General features: G+C 31.3%; 1 protein-coding gene across 1 annotated transcript in view; it reads right to left on the minus strand.

Annotated features, from left to right (window-relative positions):
* Window positions 1–2,190: 2,190 nt before the first annotated feature.
* The window catches only part of LOC111640210 (multidrug resistance-associated protein 4-like), a 132,881-nt gene continuing 117,428 nt past the window's right edge, over window positions 2,191–17,643 (minus strand). Inside the window, exons 19-26 of the mRNA XM_023386210.1 lie at window positions 16,850–17,083; window positions 16,679–16,779; window positions 12,333–12,530; window positions 12,101–12,256; window positions 7,875–7,964; window positions 7,591–7,763; window positions 2,804–2,909; window positions 2,191–2,735 (exon numbers count right to left, since the gene is read on the minus strand). Of these exons, the coding sequence (XP_023241978.1) occupies window positions 2,559–2,735; window positions 2,804–2,909; window positions 7,591–7,763; window positions 7,875–7,964; window positions 12,101–12,256; window positions 12,333–12,530; window positions 16,679–16,779; window positions 16,850–17,083 (1,235 nt within the window). The 3' untranslated portion in view covers window positions 2,191–2,558. The remainder of the gene's footprint in view (window positions 2,736–2,803; window positions 2,910–7,590; window positions 7,764–7,874; window positions 7,965–12,100; window positions 12,257–12,332; window positions 12,531–16,678; window positions 16,780–16,849; window positions 17,084–17,643) is intronic.

Genomic DNA, 17,643 nt, shown 5'->3' on the forward strand with positions numbered 1-17,643 from the left:
CGGTGGCTCGATCGAACTAGAATTTATAATTGGTGATAGTGCCCATTTCCTCACCCTGTCTTCTCTATTTATCAAACTCGATCCAGGCAAAGAAGAAGACACAGGTTGGAATACATTTCAGCGGCTCCGACTGTTCCAGGAAGTGTTCCGACTGTTCTCAGTCATAATGGAGAATTGTACGGCACGATCGTTGGATCGTGCCGTACAATTCTCCATTATGACTGAGAAGTATTATGTATGTAAAGTAATAGTCACCTCTTAGCAGAGTGGGAACAAAAGTGGCGCGACCTTGTCAATTGGACCCACGGGTAATACCACTTGTAAGATGTTGACTTGTAAACAGAGAGATGACAAAGGAAGCGCCGACTTTGTTAATTGGACCCACCTTCAGTCAGACGTTAGTAAATTTGCCATATTGTAAACAAACGAAGGTAAACAAGTGGCGGACGTTTGTGTAAGCTCCACTCTTATCGGATGACGGCGGACTCGAGTGTAAGCTGTTCGGGCATAAAAAAGGGTTGTGATTGGTCTGCAAGAGACTGGTAAACGGTAGTCTCAGGCACTTGGGAAGCCCGCTGAGCGTTGAGAAAGTGTTCTTCTCTGTTAATCAACTCAGGGACGGGTTAGTGCAGAGACCGGACCGACCGTGCAGTTGAGCCAACTCCACAAGCTGACTAAGGTCTCTCCAAAGGCTATTAGTTCCCAGACGCCAATCTGGCACGTGAATTCACCACGCATGGTTATCCTGTACATATACTATGTTTTCTCACTTGTACTTTCTACTACTGTAAATAAACTGTAAATATATTCAATTTCAGTGTGCAGGTGTGCTTTCCAACGAACCTGATTCACTACATCGAGTCGTAATACACAGGAAACCAACTCAACGAGACGGAGTTGGGAAAGAACGGCAATAAGATCTTCACTATGTATGTTAAGAAAACTTTGTAAACTCTCTGTCGAAATAGAAATTAGGTACGCGACACAACTTAGAAATTATTCGCTGTCCTTGTGTAATAGTCAATAAAATAATCGCATTTAGCCGCATAGAGATGTGTATATCTTACGGTTTGTTATAGTTAATAAACTGTTATTTTATTATGTTAAACCTGTCTCCCGTCACTTCGAAAGAATGACAAGAAAGCAAAATGGAAGAACACATCAAAAGAATGACGGATAAAAAATAAACAAAAACACTAATGAAATAAATACGAGAGTACGAAACGAGAAAAATCGGACAAAGAATGATTGAAACATAAAATCAGGACATGACAGTGAAAGACACTGACAAAAGAAAGGAAATATTGAGCAGAAGTCTTTATCCTGCCAGGAATAATTAACACTGATGACATTATAAATTACTGAGTATCGTGAAAAACAAGGATAAAATGTATCGATGAAATTATAAATTATTGGAAAAAATTAATAATAAGTCTAAAGAATATATATATATAGTTAATTGCACATTTCAATGTTAAATAAAATTCACTTTTGAATTGTTCAATCAAGATATTTTGAGTTCAATGAAACACTTAAATTACTTTTAAAATTTTCGAATAATTAGCTTACGAAGTTATTTTAAATGATTCTATTAAAATTCGTATATAAATTTTCCTACTAAACATAACAGCCAGGTCTATCTTTAAATGTGGACCTACCGGGCCTAGGCCCAGGGACCACCAGACATTGAAGGAGGGCATCCTAACATTCGACACCTCAAAAATATGCAAAACTGAATGGAACAACAAGTAGCAAAATTATTCTAAATAGTAAACAATCAAAAGATATGTTTGATAAATTTTATTAAACATAAATATAACAATAAGTTTAGCACAGAAAGCTAATTGAAAAGATCAATAAACATTAACCCTCCATTACGAATTTCTTAAAGGGCCTCCAAGCGCTTCTTGGCCAAAGTCTTGCACGTACCAAACACGGGCCTGATAACAGCCGGAAAAGTAAAACAAAGTGGTTATATTGTCTTATTAACACTTCCTTTGTTACTCAACACTTCCATTATTAATACTTCCATTGTCAACACTTCTATTGTTAACACTTCCAATTTTACACATTTTAGAAGTCAACAACTTTCAACCCCATATCTCCCACACCCTTATAGAACAAATGCTAAAACATTTTGAATAATATAATTTTTTTTTAATTATTACGGTGAACCAAGTTTTTCAAGAATACATACAATTGGAATTATATTCTTGGCTAAGATTGTTCTGATTAAAGTAGTACACGAAATTTGTTTTAATTATATCAATTAAATTTTTTTCTGTTGTTTTATATATTAAAATTCACTTCTTTTCTGAACTTAAACTATTGTAAACATTTCTCACTATATTATTTTAAAAAACTGCTGATGGCATCTCAATAAAAGATCAGCATGTATAAATTAAACCGTAAAATTTGCATATACTAACAAATGTTTAGATTTTTACAATTTTATATGTTATGTGATGTGTGGAAATACCACTCTAAAAAGTAATTTAAACAAAAAAAATCATAACACCAGATCCTCACAGTCTATACATAGAATAAAATTCATTGTTTTATAGTTTTGTTTGCTCTACCTTTTCTTTATCGTAGTATTTAACCTTGGCAATTTCGTATAACTCATTCATTGAAGTTACTCCCGTCTTCTTTACCAAATTATAAAATATACCATTTACGTTCTTCAGTAATGCATACGGCGAGTCAAAGTCTTGTACTCTTCCTGTATCTAATACCTAGAAATTTAAGATCTCTAATTAATAACGGGTATTTATTTTTATATTATTAAAAGAAAGAATTTTACCAGAACTCTATCCGAATCGATAATTGTATGTAATCTGTGGGCTATTGTCAACACCGTACAAGATTTGAATTTTTCTCGAATTATTTTCTGTAGACAGGAATCGGTTCTTCATATAAAATAAATAAAAATAAGTAATAAATAAAATAGATAAAACGGTTTCCCCATATGGCAATGTACCACAAACAATTAAAATTGTAATAGCGAAAACCAGCAAGTAGTAAGTGAAAAAATACATTACTAAACCCCATCAACATGTGAGGAAATTCACGGATAGGAAAATTAAAACACACTGCCGACATTGTAAAACCTTTGGAAGAAACGTCATACTTTGTCAGAGATTGTGATTTTTTTTCTAAGCTGGAAAACTATCGAGAAAATAGCATCAAGTGGGAAGGTGCAACATTAAGCCATGATAAGAAAATACATGTATTTGTAAAAAACGAATCTAGTCGATCAGTCAATTAGACGATAACGATGATTGTATACTATCCTGCATCAAATGTTTTCCATTTCAAGACGAAGAAGACGAAGCTGCACCCATGAAAATTCACACCAAATTAGACATATACACTTAAGAACATCATCCTGCATCTTTATCCGATCGATAGGTTTATATCATGTTTAAGGTGGTGAATGTCAGTAAATCCAATATCAGAACAGATTTATTGAGGAAAGCAGTAAAGCGGCAATTATAATAATTACGCTTGTAAGAGTTAAGATTAGTATTGTTAACCATAATATAGTAATAAATGATATATGTTACTGACAAGTAATTTTACATTAGACAAAAGTTTAAGGCCATATTAGTGTAATAATAACAAACTATACTTAGCGAACTTACTGTAGACAATTTCGTTTGAGATAGGTTGAGTATTCTATTTCATATGTATCGTTCAACTTAGGACAGCAGACAATTCTGGTACAAACAGTTCTGATTCATTTCAGGAAAGGCCAATCATTGTATTTCAAAAAGTGAAAAACAATTATCAGGTAATAAAATGAAAAAAAAACATTTTATTCTTCAACTATTTTACTCTCTATTTGGAAACTCTAACAACCTATAGCTAGTCAGTACGGGCAAGACAAAACAAATGTTTTTAAATGCAGCTCACATCAGACTGTAGCATCATATAGGATGTTACGGCAAACACTCACTGAACGGCTTCTCTAAAACGGATATTGTTATCTGTAAATATGAATTAATATTGATTCTGATAACGTAAAACGTGATGCCTGAAGAACATTTGTACTAGAATTTGTTGATTTTCTCAATAAACAGACAATAATTGTATTCTGAAATAAAAAACGTTCAACCTGGTTTGGTTTCATTTAATTAACTGATAGTAGCATTATATCAGATAGGAAAAACAGTTCATGCCCAAAAAGCATGTTAGAAAATTTATTGTTATGCTTCTGTAAGCCTAAAGTAATTGCTATTCTTCACTAAATGTCAATGTAAAATTACAACTCAGCAGCAGATAAAAATCTGCTGCTAAATGTCGCAATCATTCACAGGAAGAAAAAAATTTTTAGCAAAACATTTCTGCCTTCCATTCATAATGAAATAATCGTGAGTAATTTGAAGACAATGCAATCGTTCTATTGCTTCAGTAATTTACAATACTTTATCTACATTTTGAAAAAAAATAATTAGATATTTCTGCACATGTTGCATACAAATATGGTCGGCATTATATACGTTAGCGTGATTATTAAGTAGCAGTTCTTCATCAGTGGGAAATTATTACAGTGATAACTGTTACAACAATGATTATATTATTTAAGAAGCATTCCCTTTTGATTGGAATGTATAGTGGCTGCCCTATAAAGTATTGCATCCATTGAACGTCTTCTGCATTGATGTCTTTATACAGTTATGTCGATGTAATATACGTATTTAAAAACAGTATTTTCTTCCATTAATTAATGTTTGCATGAAATAACTCTTTCAAGTGATGTTTCTGAGAAGATCATTCACACAGTTTCTATAGTGATATGTAACAGTTTTTTAAGTACTGATTTTATCTCCGTAGTTATTCCATTTTTACTTTTCAGCAATGTATGACCAAGTAATAGACTACTGGGAAGTTTACCTATCAGTTTGACAGTCAGACTTGTTGAAAAATAGAGAGGTAGCAAGCAATGCCTAAATAGAAATCATACTAATTGCAAGTAGATAAACGTATGATAACTTTTTTGAAAATACTGTATTTTGAAAACGTGAAATTGAACATGTCCCTTACATATTGCGATTATAGTCTCACTGAATACACTTTTGACCAACACCCGATTTGAGTATTGTACTCTTTAATTCTATTGTTATATATAGTAGGTATCTGATCCCATTTACAAGATTCCTATGATGTGCTGCATGTCGAACCCATATCTACGAAGTTCCTCCTAATTCAGGGTTTTCACTACTGACATGAACACAAAAAACATACACGATAACAGTAATCAATCATTAAAGCTTTGATTTCTTCTAATTTCGTTTTTCCAACTTGCACTATCAAATGCAGCTCAACTCGTTTCGAACATGCATTAACGAAGTTTACAAGGTATACATTGTTCGCTATTGCACAATGTATTGATCTTTGGAAACCGTGAAAAGTAACATACAAGCAATAATAAACACTTTTCGAACACTTGATCGAATAAAGTAGTTTCATAGATCTCTCGAAATGCATACCGAACCCCCAACAGCTACTTCTCATAAGAGAATTGATAAATGAAAAAAGCATTTAATGTTATTTCTATTATCACAGACCAGTGGAAACTTTTACGATATTGCCAAAGTAGTTTTGATTATGCAGGTGTTAATGAAAACAACACGATCTTACCCATCACTGTAATCTGAAAGTTTTGACACAGAAATTACATAAAAGTTAATTTATTCATACTAAGACATGCTTATTTTTGTAGGTTTTGCAACTAAATTTCTTCTTAAATCTTTATGATATTTTCTATACTTGACTACTGAACTCAGTTTTTGTAAAAAATTATTTGAAAATATTAGAAATGCAATATATCAAATTTTAAGTAAAATTATATATGTTAGAAGTGGGACTATTTTGGGAGTTTTAAAAGCTTAAGACATTATAAATTGTTTTTTCATCATTATGTTCCTTTTACCGCCATTTTCCACTTTCCTGGCGGTTGTATTCAGACATTTTGACCCATCAGTGTATTGCATCGCTTCGAAATGTGACATTCTAGACTTTCAAAAACGTTTAGGACGACCGAGGAAGTTATCCTTTCACAACAGGAGATTCTCCATTTCTATCTTCGTTGCAATGTACAAATAAGTAGCCAATTAACAAGAACCTTCACCTGTTACATGCTAGAGGAAAGCAAAAAGGTTAACTTAAATCGTTGACCGTACTGAATAAACCATCCCCTCTCCTTATGCTAGCCGATTAAAACGATAGAAAAATATATCAAGTTACTCATATTTATACAATTATCACCCAGGTGGGCTCGCAGATGTTCTGACATTAGCCATTTGTGGCAAATAATTCTGTAGGTTTGACAGCTGTTGTGAAATTTATGATGAGAAAGTGTCACAATAACAGGTAGAAACTGTAATAAATCAAAAGAACAGTTCGATTCATGACAAGTAAAGTCAACAACTCTTGACGCAAGTCGAACTTATATGTGATTGCATCAGATTATCAACGATAATTCTCCTTCCGGGATGTGTATAAAGCGGGGTCGCACTTGCACCACTGGGCAGACACAGCTGAGCGGACACAGCCAGGCAAACACCAACAGCGGACATCACCAGTAGACATCAGAGAGACACCAAACCCATACCGCCATTACATCTGTTGCAACCCTTGCCTTCCCGCCATAATCTGCAATGAATCAGAACCGAGGAGAAGGGAGACTACGAGTAGAGTTCGCCGATCCGGGAACATTTCTTACCATCGCCAATTTGACGAGAGCGAGAACAAGAAAGGTAATCACATAGAGAAAATTTGATCCCTTCTCTCTCGTTCCTCGTCTCTCTCTCGATCATAGCTTGAACTTAGACAATATTATGTCTTATAGAGTTAGAGAATTAGACGACTTAGAAGTATTTTTAAATTATTCCCTTTTTGTAGCCTTTTGACTTGTAATCGTTTGTATAGCTTTACATAATTAAATATGTTATTCTTATATATATAATTATGTGTTATCTTTGAGTACGATCGACACCTTCTTACGATCTCGCTGACCCTCCTATTTAATAACACATCGAACATCCCTGACAAAGAAGCTTATATATGGGGAGAAGCTCGGCACTATATCCCCTCGGTTCTCACAGATATAAAATAAATTTATTAAGTAGAGGAAGCTAAAATGTTTACATACACCATGTAGTTTGCCATGTTGACAATGCAAGACTTTTTCTATTACTATATTTATATATACACAGCACGATATGAATACAGTGTTATAAATATATGTATTCGTATGCATGGCATAATATGAATACATATATTGAATACATACTGTTCGGCTTGTAGACACAAAAAACGTGTTTCTCCCTTACTTGCCCTAATTACGACAAACACAAAATTGGAAAAAACGAAAGATAAGAAACGAGGTAAAATATACTTTGAACATATCTCACTTAATATATTTATGATTCATTAGTGGCTTAATGGCAATGTACTGTAATAATTGTGATTATCACACAATCTTAATTATACCAAACTTATACCGATAACTATTCTCTATGTAACACAAATTACAAAATAAACTGATTTATACTTGAAATTATGTAATAATTTATATAATCTAACCTTTTATCGATATTGGACGTTGCTTCGTCCATAACAAGAATTTTATTCTGGCGAAGAATGGTTCTAGCAAGACAAATTAACTGTCTTTCCCCCACGCTGAAATTTCGCCCTCCTTCCGTTAAATGCGAATCCAATCCTCCAGGTAATTTACTAATAACTTCTTTTAATTGTACCTTTAATTCAAATATTTATAAAAATAAATATGTGTAAATTGAATTTAATCAGAAAAAAGTTTAAAGAGAAAAATCTGGAAGGGAATTGAAAAATATTGATTTAATTGTAACCTCCTCTATGGCTTTCCACAGCATTTCTTCAGAATATTCATTAAAAGGATCCATGTTTCTTCGAAGTGGCCCGGTAAATAACATAGGATCCTGAAAAAATATATGCATACGCTGTAGTAACTGTATTTTGCAATTCGTTTTTATATTGGATAATATGAGTTAAATTACCAAAATTGGCCAAGCGGTTTCTGTCCCTAAACACTGGGCTGTCGTTCGTGGGTTCGCGACGCGATCGGACAGGCTTGCCACATAGAGTTATCAGGTTTTCTGTATGTCTATTTGGCCTAAATAGGGGCCAGTTACTATTAAAACTTAAAAAGTCCTCCCGGAAGGCACCCCCTAGACAGATTACTCAATTGTTTTGTTACCATAACTTAATAAAACAAACAAACGAAGATAAATATTAAAATACGTTATTTCACTGATCATCGTAGAATAGGCAAGATGTAATACAGCATATACAAATAAACAATGTTAAGATTAACTCATTTCGCGTCTTGTATTAAAACATTTTGGGTAAGATTGAACTTTCAAAATTTAATCTGATTGCTAAGAAATTAGTCGATTAATATGATTTCATATTTTTATTGGTATCTAATTAAGAGACCAGTTAAATGTGCTTATTGGCAATAAGTAAAATCAGTATAGAGCAATGTTTGTGTTTTGCAACATTTAATAAGTTATGTGTGAATCGAATTCTGCCAGAACTTCTGTAGAATTCTAAACAGTACATAGTGCTGCAGGTTTCTATTTGTTTGGTCAACTGCTATCAATCAACTGATTATATTTTTTCGATCGAATTGAAAACGAACACATTAACGATTTTCGTGTATGTAGGGGAAATACAGACAAAATGACATACAGTTTTATTTTAGGTACTCTTTATTCTACACCAATCATCTTTGGTTTTTTACCAAGGAAATATACTAAACATTTACAATATTAAAATAATAGGAAAAAAATATTGTTAGTTTAATCGAGATCATTCACTATAGACTTTTATCGATATTGGACGTTGCTTCGTCCATAACAAGAATTTTATTCTGGCGAAGAATGGTTCTGGCAAGACAAATTAACTGTCTTTCCCCTATGGACAAAATGTCACATTATGGACATACTATGGACAAAATGTCACATTATGTAAAGACAAAATGACATACACGTAAAAACTATAAAATTACTGACAGAGTTCACAAATGAAACGCTTGGCTCTTTTAGAAACGTCATCGCAAGAAGCGTTAGCCCAACGGAAACAATTTATGCACCGTAATTAGTCTTCTCCAGGCTTAGGTCGGGAAAAAAGATCATCGCAATATATGCATGGACAGTCTTCTTCATCATTTTGAGAGTTATCAGGAAAATTTTTTTCCTCGAGTAACTTTTTAGTAATGCTTCGTCTCCTTTTCTCTGGCGGAGCTTTTGACTCATCTTTTGATTTAATTGCCTTTATATTAGGAATAGAAGTTAAAACTAAAAAGGTTTGTCGAGTCACGTGATTCGTTGCAAGTTTTTTGTTATGTGAAAGATAATGAGTTTGTAAATAATATGTAAGAAAGGAAATAAAGTTTTATACTAAAATTTCTTTTAAACAATAATGAAAGACTTTTTTTTAAAGCCATTTTTTATAATTAATAAAACGTTAAGAGATTAAGGTAAGTTCCTTGACTAAGCTCTTATGGACTAAATGACAGGTATGTCATTATGTTCGTTGCCTATGTATATCGTTTTGTCCATATAACGTTATAAAAAAACAAAATTATAAAGTAAATACAAAGATGTTATTTTAATAGAAAAAGTTATTTAAGTGCAACAACAAATTCTTAAGGGTTGAAATAAATGCTATACGAATATATAAAATAGTGAAAAACTTCCCATCTATACAAAAAACTTGTTGCGAGGAAAAAACCTCGTAACGTATCATTTCTTGTCGTCGGCCATGACGCCCGGGCGAATGAGAGGAGTGCGTTCACATTTTGACAGGTTAGTAAAAGCCGCTCGGATAACGTGGTGTCATGGTCAGTTGTGCGCTTGAGACCGACAAATTCAAATTATGTTGCCTATGTCATTTTGTACGTATTTCCCCTACTTGGTCGTAGTTTTCAGGATTGAATTTATTTCTACCCGTGTTGTTTACCGCATAGTCTGTCCAAAGATATTTTTGTTCACTTCATATGAAAATGTCAGATTATTCAGTGGACGATTATAAATGCTCGGCTTCTTTTCATGAAGACTGTTTAAGACTTTTTTTGTTTTACAGATAAATTGTTTAATGACAATTAATTAGTTGATTACATTTTATATATTATTTTATTATTGTTATCTCTGCAAATAAATAATATTTATTCTTATGAATTCAAGACTAATAGAATTTCTACACTTTTATCAAGTCAGTGTATATGCGCCATTAATAAATAGACTAACATTAAATTTAAAACATTAATATTAGTGTATACAGTAAAACTTCGGTTTACGAATGCCGCTGTTTTCGAACAACATTTTAAACGAGTTATAGTATTGCTCCGGTTGCAATACAAGAACTCGTTTTATGAACAATCTACTTGGCAATGCCGGTAACTGATGGTCAACTTCCTATACTTTCTGTGTTAAAGAAAGTCGAGTCTACTACAAGACTACCGATTCGGCAGTGACGCCGAGATCTGCCTTTTGTCTTTAGACGTCACGACACGAACCATCGATGACATTTTTAGTGAAAAAAAATTTCAGGAGACATGCGAGTAAGATACTTCTTCTGATTTTTTTTTAATTTAAATTTCACAATTACACAAACTTCGCATCACAATTCAATTTAAATGTAATTAATTCATAAAAACCGCGTTAATTGACATTCGCGTAATGTAAACAACATCCGATAATTTATAATTAAGATACTTAACTCAAATTAAGTAACAAATATTTATTAATACCACATATTATAGTGTTATCATTTAATTAAATATTTATTAATAATCGGTAGTCAATTAATTGAAACTAAAAATAATAAAATAATTATTAATTTAACACTCTTGATTTTACATCGAAATTGAAACTAAAATTAAAATTATAATCAAATATATTGAAAGGAGTATAGGTAAAGAACTTGTCCTTCATCTTTATTGATTTGCTTATATTTCATGCAGGCAGAGTCCAGTCTCTACTTATAGCACTTTTTCTAAAATGATAATTACGGTTTGCTGTAACAAAACATATTGCGTTCAATGCATATAACAGACGTAGATATAGATAAAATCTTGTTTTGTATCAAGTATTTTGGCATGATCTTCTAGGCTCTATCGCCGTGATAGAGTACGACGTAATTGTTAATTATTAGTAGTTGTATGCGTTTACGATGTTCGTTACGCGAGGAATAATGTCTTCTAAGAAGTCTTTAGCCCCTATTCAGGCGCTACAGACATGGATAAAATCTGCAGTTTATTGGGGTTTTATCACCATCACATCTGGGCAAGACGCGAACCTACGACCAAACTTCCAGTATTGAGAAACGGAACTGTTTATCACATTAGTGTGTCTATAGTTAATATTATATTATACACAATATTATATTGTATTTGTAAGCAATTTTACTGATGAAATACAGCTAAAAATGAAAAACTAGGTTTGTTTTAAGGTTCTGGTATGGACTTATACATTTTAGGTTGTTTCTTATGGGAAAATTTGTTTCGGTTTGAGAAGAAATCGGTTTCCAAAGAACTTCCTGTAATGAAATAAGTTCTTAAATCGAAGATTGAGTGTATTTGATTTTCGTTTAAATTAAATGTTTATTTTATATAAAGTGAATTTATTTATTAACACATCTTTCATTCATAATCAAGATATAATTTTATGCGGATTCGTATAAAGTTTTTAAATAAATACGTGAAACTATTAGTCTCACAATCAGAATTTGTATTAAAGTAAAAATGCAATTCATAAAATCACATATATTTTTGAAACTTTCTATAAAGCATGAAAAGTAGTCGTTTCGTGTCTCTAATATATTTTAAACGTTATAATACATTTCACAAGTTACTTCATATTACTGAATAATAAGTTTTTTTAAATTACATTACACCTTTCTGGCTTAGCAATCTGCATCGATATAGACATGTTTTATCATAATTGATGAATTAAATTTTTGTACGGAAAAGAAATTAAAAACATTTTTATCGTGAAAAAAGTATGGAGGTAATAAAATACGAATTATACATATTAAATTAATTATTACTTACTTGCGGAATGATGGATATTTTACTACGAAGATCTCGAAGTCCAATATCTTTAATGTCAACATTATCGATGGTTATCGTTCCTGTTGGCTCTGTCATGCGAAATAACGAAGCAATTATAGAACTCTTTCCCGCTCCTGTTCTCCCAACAATTCCTATCTGCAATTAATTTATAATAAACACCAATTCAGTCAATAATTACGAACAATACTCTTCCAATTTTCAGATGTTTTACCTTTTCTCCGGAGCGGATATGAAATGTTAAGTTCTTTAACGCAATATTTTTATCCTTGGAGTATTGCAAAGAAACATTATCAAAATGAATTTCTCCTCTTTCTGGCCAATCAGATGGTGGCCGTTTGTTAGGCAAGCTTTCGTAGGATGCTTCCGATTTCAAATTGCTGTATTTCAGAATGCGTTTTACAGAGTTCATCTAAAAAATTTACTTTTTATGAAATAACAATTATATTATCCGGAAAATTAATTATGCGTTGCATTTCATTAAATTTATTGATACAGATATTTTGTGTAAAGCTCTGGTTAACAACGTTAATACTTAGTTTTCCTTTATTTTAAATTAATTTCCATTCTTATTAAACCGTTATATTTTTCTATGTACTGTTATACACAAAAATTTATTTTTTTCATAAAATATCAGTTTGTACACTTTGTAACTTTGAAATACAGTAGAGCCTCGATTATTCGACTCAACTGGAGACTGGGGTTGGTCGGATTAATTGAAAAGTCGGATAACCGAAAAGTATGAAAAAATCCATTATTAGTGTAGTATATTATTATATCCCATGTAATTAGTATATTAGTATATCGCTATTAACCTATTTTGCGTTGAATTTTCATCGATGTTAAGCCTAACAAAAATTTTTTAAAATAATAATCGTCGCTATTGTATCGTTAAAAATTAGAAAATTAAGCTTCGTTTAAATACTGGCTCCCTTTCATGGTCGAATGAGTGTTGCCAGCTAAAACACGTAAAAATAATATTAAAGTAGCCAAGACATAGCCAAATATTGTAGCTCCACATCACTAGCGGACATTTGAAATTGGTCGACTAGGACGGTCGGTTAACCGATATGACGGTTAATCGGGGATCAAATAATCGAGGCTCTACTGTCCAGTAGAGCCTCGATTATCCGAAAGCCAATCATTCGAAACGTCAATTATCCGAAAAAATTCTAGTCAGAAAATTTAAATTTTCGCCAGTGCTGTGCACTGCAATCTTTGGCTAAGTCTTAGGCTACTCAAATATTTTACGTTTTTGATACTAAATTAACTTCTGAACGATAATTTTTTATTGTTTTTATATTTTTAAATATATTTATTTTGTTTGTACAAAATAAAGATTAAATTTTTAACGATACAATAGTCTTTGTTAGGCTTAAAATTCAACGCGAAACGACACGCAACAGAGAAAAATTTTAATCGGATACGTTAAACTATTTTTTCGTACATAATCGTTTATCCGAACAACCCCAGTCCCCAATTGATTCGGATAATCGACGCTCCATTGTAATTTAAAACCTGCGGGAAAAATGAAAAGTTGAATTTTCAGAAAGAGTCAATGTAGATATTTGTTTGATCCATAAAAAAACTTTCTGGCAATTGAAAAGTTAAGAAATCTTGGATTAAGTAAAGAAATTCAAAAGTTAGCTACTCGTAGTGACAATGATATCCGTACGTGTGATGTATTAATTTGCCAAACAAAATTTAGTGTTAGATATGACGGAATTAAAACATTTACAAACATGCTTTACCGAAGAAGTGGAGTTCAATATGCGCACTTCCTTCTTATTTACCTTTTCCTACAGTAATCCTGTAAACCGGTTTGCAGAGGTGAAAACCTTATGTGACATGGTGGGCTAATTCTTTGAGAAAACACGAATTACCTGTAATTTCTTTCAGGGTATTCTTGCAATATAAATTAACTTTACCTGAAAAAAGTTACTAATTTATTTTAAAATACACAACAAAAACATACGTATTGACATATAAATAGAGAATTTTCAGGTTTCATTCAAATGAATAATTTTCCATTCGTAAGCTTGATATTTATTTATTAATGTATGTAAATATTTTAATACAAATCGTTAATTTTACAAAAGAATAAACTATGAAAAGTATTTAAAAGAGTCAAAAAAACAAAATCAAAAGAATTTTAATATCGTTGCATCACTAGTACGTACACAGTAATTTATTTCTCTTTTTAGAACTTTTTTAACTTTAAGCTCTCTGAAAACCGAAGATTTTTAAAATGTCAAAATGAAATATTACAAAATTAAAATACTTTGCCTTGTTATGTCATAAAAGCCAAAAAATTTCAAATTAAATATTAGAAAAACTAAAATTAATTTAAGAAACTTAAATAAATACTGTTTAAAAATCTGTAAATAATTTTCCATTTAAATGAGTACTTCTACAAAAATGAATGTTACTCAGAGATCAAAAACTCTTATCGTTTGTTGAAGTGCTTTAAATACAATTTATAATAAAAAATTAGGTTGTAAGAGAAATTATTTACTGAGATTTCAATTAAAATAATTAAAAGAAATGAAAGAAGGTAAGTATCTTCGGTTTAAATCCTTGTATAAGGTACAATTATTTAAATAAAAAAGTAATAATTAAAGTTTTTAAGAAAAGTAAAAAAGATAAAAATTTTTATTATTTTATTTAAAATTTAATAATAATATACTGAACCAAAAATGCAAAAAAAAAGAAATCGAATGCAAGAAATTTTTAAAATCTATTCGGACTCAAAGATGAAATTACTCGAAAAAGTTGAAAAGATATGCATAAACATTCAACAGCGGCAATACAATAATTATAAGATTATGGAAGGAAATATACTTTAGCCAGAACAGTGTCAAAATATTTTGAAAATTTGATTTAAAAAGCGATGCATATTGTAAAAGAAAAAAGGATATCTAAATATATAAAATTATTTGTCCTGACTGACTGACTTGTCACTGATTTATCGTCGCCCAGAGCAAACCGCTCAACCTAAAGGGTGAAATTTGGTACACAGTTAGGGAACGTCGTGGAAAGGCACACTAAGAAGGGTTATTCCTAAATTCCCCAGCGGGGAGAGAGAGTGAGCATTAAAGCTCAACCTTAAGAACGGCTTTTCGTTTTCAACAAAGTTTACTCTTCATTAAGTAATTAGGTGTATTAAAACGGTTCGAACATTTGGTTAAAAAATCGAAATATATAAAAATATTTATAACAATGTCTGAAATAGTATCAATTTAAATTTAAAATCGGATTTGTAATTGCACATTGGTTTGATTATAGAACAATTATAAACGTTCCAGAAAATTGATCAAATTGAAAATTGTTCGTTTGATTCTCGGCAATTCTCATAATTCCAGCAGAAAGTGTTATATAACAATTACTATGGTTGTTGAAATACTGAATATAAATGGGGTTTGCTTGGAAAATCTCTGCGGGCGAAGTCGCGGGTAACAGCTAGTAGAATATAAAGTTCTTGATTGCTTCTCGTTCTCTTATTTGTTCTATGTAATTATGAAAAAGTTCGTTTTTTGATAATATTAAAAAAGTGTTTCAAATTCTGTTTGTTTAAACTTTTTTTAAAGGAGTTGTAGTAATATAGGATCACGTACATTGGCGCAGCTAACAGGATAATCGGGACACATACAAAGGTTTAAAAAATATACAGGTTTTACGTTGAAAAAAATGGTAAAAAATTTTTTTACCTTGTAAAGAACAGAATTTTACCGCAGAATGCTAAGCGTAAAAAGTGTTAAAAATATCGATCTGTGGATCGTGGCAGAAAAGCTATGTGGCACAATAGACGATAGTCTGAAGGTATCGGATTTAAAAACACTTATTATAAAAAGTAATGATTTTATTAAGCTTTCCAGCATTCAAATCGTATCTGTTATAGTATTCAAAATTTTTTCTTACATTTTTTTTAATTTTAAATTTTTCTTTTAACATTCTGTTTAAATTTTAACTTTAGCATTCGTCAAAGCAAAACACATACAATAAATAATAAATCATATAAATATATATCTAGCAACACATATATATAAGATAGATCATATTGTACACAACCTCCCAATATGACTGTATTGGGAGGTTGTGTACAATATGTACAAGTCTTCTGGCAAGGCCACACTCAAGGGAAAACTAGTAGGTCTAATTTCACTACAACAGCTTTCTATTGTGTATAGGTTGTCTACTATCGGCATTTTTGATAAATGCGTTTAATAATTTTTTCGATGTTACTGTGTATATTAAAACGCATTAATCAAATATTTGCGGTATTTTTCAATATCTTTTTGACTATTGAGTAACTAAATAAAAACATTTCTAAATTTAATAATATCAGTATTATCAAACCAACATAAGCATTTTTTTATTAGGCATTATTCTCTTAATATACGTAGAATAAAATAATAATTAAAATTTCTGCAGTGTGGTTACAAGAAAATCTTCTTTTACAAGAAGTTTATCTTTCTCAAAAATTTGATATTGCCCGATAAAGAAATCTGACCGTTCATTTGGAATTATGATTTTTAATCTAATTGAGTAAATATTTAATACCTGAAATTCCACTTCAGATGTAAATCCAATAATATGTTGAAAATGTACTATTATTAGTATTCCATAATTCAATACAAGTCCAATTTGGCTTCCTGCGTCATCTAAAGCCACAAGTACATATTATTTATTATTTATTTTATAAACTATAAACATATAAATATATTCACTCACCTGTATTATTTGAAACACCTAAAACGATAACAGTGATAATTAGATTTATGAAACAAATTACATGACCATATATGGCAATCCATCGATTTAAAGCCACGTAAAGAAACCACGTTGCAGTGTGCTTATCCTGATACTTATTAAACATAGATTTAAATTTGCTTTCAGCATTAAATGCTCTAATTGTTGTTAGTCCGTAAAGAGATACACTCAGATGAGAAAATACTGGACTTCTCACTGTAAAAAAAATTTCAATTATTTAAACAACGCTTTATTTAACCCCGCGTAAGTCGCTAGGAATGTAGCCCTTACTTGAGTCGCATGGGTCTTTCAGACCCAGTGTTTTTAATATGAAATAATTCAATTTTATCTATCTCATAAAAAAACTACAGTTTCTTTGTTTGATTCTGCGCTTTGTTTTCTATCTAGTGATATAAATTACTTGCGTATTAACAAAATTAATTTTTTAATATTTATTTTTATGTAATTCGATACGAAAAACGCAAAAAAATAAACATATCAAATTTCAACTCGCTGTAATTTATCTCCCGTTTCACCGATTGCCATCGGGTTTGTTTGTAAGTGGGGAAGAAATATGACACTTTCAAGCGAAGTGAGTAGAACTTTTGCACTACTGCGAGAAAATTTGTCAACCGACCCCGCGTTACCCCCTACCGCGAAAGTCAATAAACGTTAATTGTTTTATGACTCTATTTTCAACACTTCTTTTCTGAGTTGTAAATCGACTAATTGACAAAGATTTTACTTCATTTTACTCATAAGAATGTTGTCTTTAT

The sequence above is a fragment of the Centruroides sculpturatus genome, unplaced genomic scaffold (assembly GCF_000671375.1).
Source record: "Centruroides sculpturatus isolate CEXI.00-Female unplaced genomic scaffold, Cexi_2.0 scaffold1146, whole genome shotgun sequence".
Lineage (NCBI taxonomy): Eukaryota > Metazoa > Arthropoda > Arachnida > Scorpiones > Buthidae > Centruroides > Centruroides sculpturatus.